The sequence below is a fragment of the Pygoscelis adeliae genome, unplaced genomic scaffold (genome assembly GCF_000699105.1).
Source record: "Pygoscelis adeliae isolate BGI_AS28 unplaced genomic scaffold, ASM69910v1 Scaffold184, whole genome shotgun sequence".
NCBI lineage: Eukaryota > Metazoa > Chordata > Aves > Sphenisciformes > Spheniscidae > Pygoscelis > Pygoscelis adeliae.
This window is the reverse complement of record NW_008824541.1, coordinates 434,591-436,216: the sequence shown is the minus strand read 5'-3', so window position 1 is coordinate 436,216 and position 1,626 is coordinate 434,591. Positions and strand designations below refer to the sequence as shown.

The 1,626-nt window shown below is 61.1% G+C and overlaps 1 protein-coding gene across 1 annotated transcript in view; it reads right to left on the bottom strand.

Moving 5' to 3' along the window:
• Positions 1-252: 252 nt before the first annotated feature.
• Positions 253-1,626, bottom strand: part of TTYH2 (tweety family member 2) — a 77,423-nt gene continuing 76,049 nt past the window's right edge. The window contains exons 4-6 of the mRNA XM_009321666.1: positions 1,465-1,622; positions 1,042-1,144; positions 253-423 (exon numbers count right to left, since the gene is read on the bottom strand). Of these exons, the coding sequence (XP_009319941.1) occupies positions 253-423; positions 1,042-1,144; positions 1,465-1,622 (432 nt within the window). The remainder of the gene's footprint in view (positions 424-1,041; positions 1,145-1,464; positions 1,623-1,626) is intronic.

Genomic DNA, 1,626 nt, shown 5'->3' with positions numbered 1-1,626 from the left:
ATTAAATTTCTCCAGCATTTTGCAGGAGGGAGGGACACCCCAGCCAGGCATTAAGGAAGATTATTCTGAGTTTGTTATTTTGGACTGTGAAAGTCCTTCCTCAGGGATCTGAATCCTGGTTAAATTAGACCATTCAGGGTGGGGAGAAGTGCCCAAATTAATCCTCCCCCCCCGCCCCGGAGAAGAGGCTCGCCAGCTGCCAGGTCTGCACAATCGGATTCCAGCCTCCCACGCTGGCGCAGCTCCACGCTTTCACCTGACGGCAAAAATCTTCCCCGGAAGAGGCGAGCACGGTGTCCCTGCTGCGGCAGCATGCCCGGAGCCACGTCCCCGGCCCCACCGCGATGCCACCGCCGTGCCCGTGAGGGGCGAGCCGGGGAGGGCATTACTGCTTCGGATGGAGGCATCGAAGCAGATTAAATGCTGTCAGAAAAGGAGGGGGAAGAACTGCGCCAAGAAGGGGGTGGAGATAGGGACCATTTCCACTCCCAACACGCGGGAGCTGTAAATCCTCTTGTACCTGGGCTGGGGACATAACGTGGCCAGGTCCCTCCCGAGCCCTCCGTACTCTTCCCGAAAGCAAACCAGCCCCACGGGAAAGGGGATGGAGGGAGGCCCCGAGGAGGGGAAGGAGGATGGGAACCCAGCTGCTGCCCCAAGACGAGGAGGGAGAAGGAAGCGGCTGAACTTACTCTTGATGGGCAACTTAGCTCCAAAATAATTGATGCAAAAAACAAAACAAAACAAAAAAGCAGGCGTTAACAGACAGGGTGGGTTTAAACAAACAGCGGGGAAATGTAAACATGCATGGGTGACTGCGGAAAGCGTCCTCTGAAAGTCAGAATAAATAAGAAATAAAGCAGACAGAGAAGAGCAGCTGAAGGGAAGACTATTTTGGTCTCCTCCGAGCATGTGGTTGGTGACCTCTCCCCGCAGCCTCCGCGGGCCAGCCGGGAACTGGGTTAGCGAGACGGGCAGGAGGGATGCGCTCGCAGGTAGGGCACGTCCTCTGCAAGGGCAGGAGGAGGGGGCCAAGCTCACCCGGGCCTCGGCCGTCCACTGTACCGTGGGAGGAGGAGAGCCTCTGCCCATCAGGGGGACATTCTCGTAGCGCGGGTTTCCACCAAAGAGCACGGCTTGGTTCCTGGAGGGGAAGAGCCCGTCAGAGTGGGGGGCACAGCAAGACCCCCACCATCGTCCCATGGCCCCGACGTGGGGCGACGTTCCATCCCCGAGGTGGGGGGACCCAAGGGTCAGCGCCTCCGAGGAAGGGGGGTCTCACATGTACTCGGAGACGGGGGCGTTGGAGATGGTCTGCGCCGGGGGGTGCAGCTGCTCTGGCCCGTCAGAGTGGGGGGCACAGCAAGACCCCCACCATCGTCCCATGGCCCCGACGTGGGGCGACGTTCCATCCCCGAGGTGGGGGGACCCAAGGGTCAGCGCCTCCGAGGAAGGGGGTCTCACATGTACTCGGAGACAGGGGCGTTGGAGATGGTCTGCGCCGGGGGGTGCAGGCTGCTCTGGCTGCCCAGGCTGCTGCTGTAGCTGCAGAAGCTGCGGAGCTGCCCCCGGGCCGGGTTGTGGGTGGCGATGCGACGCGCCTGCGGGTTGAAGGGGTCTTCCTCG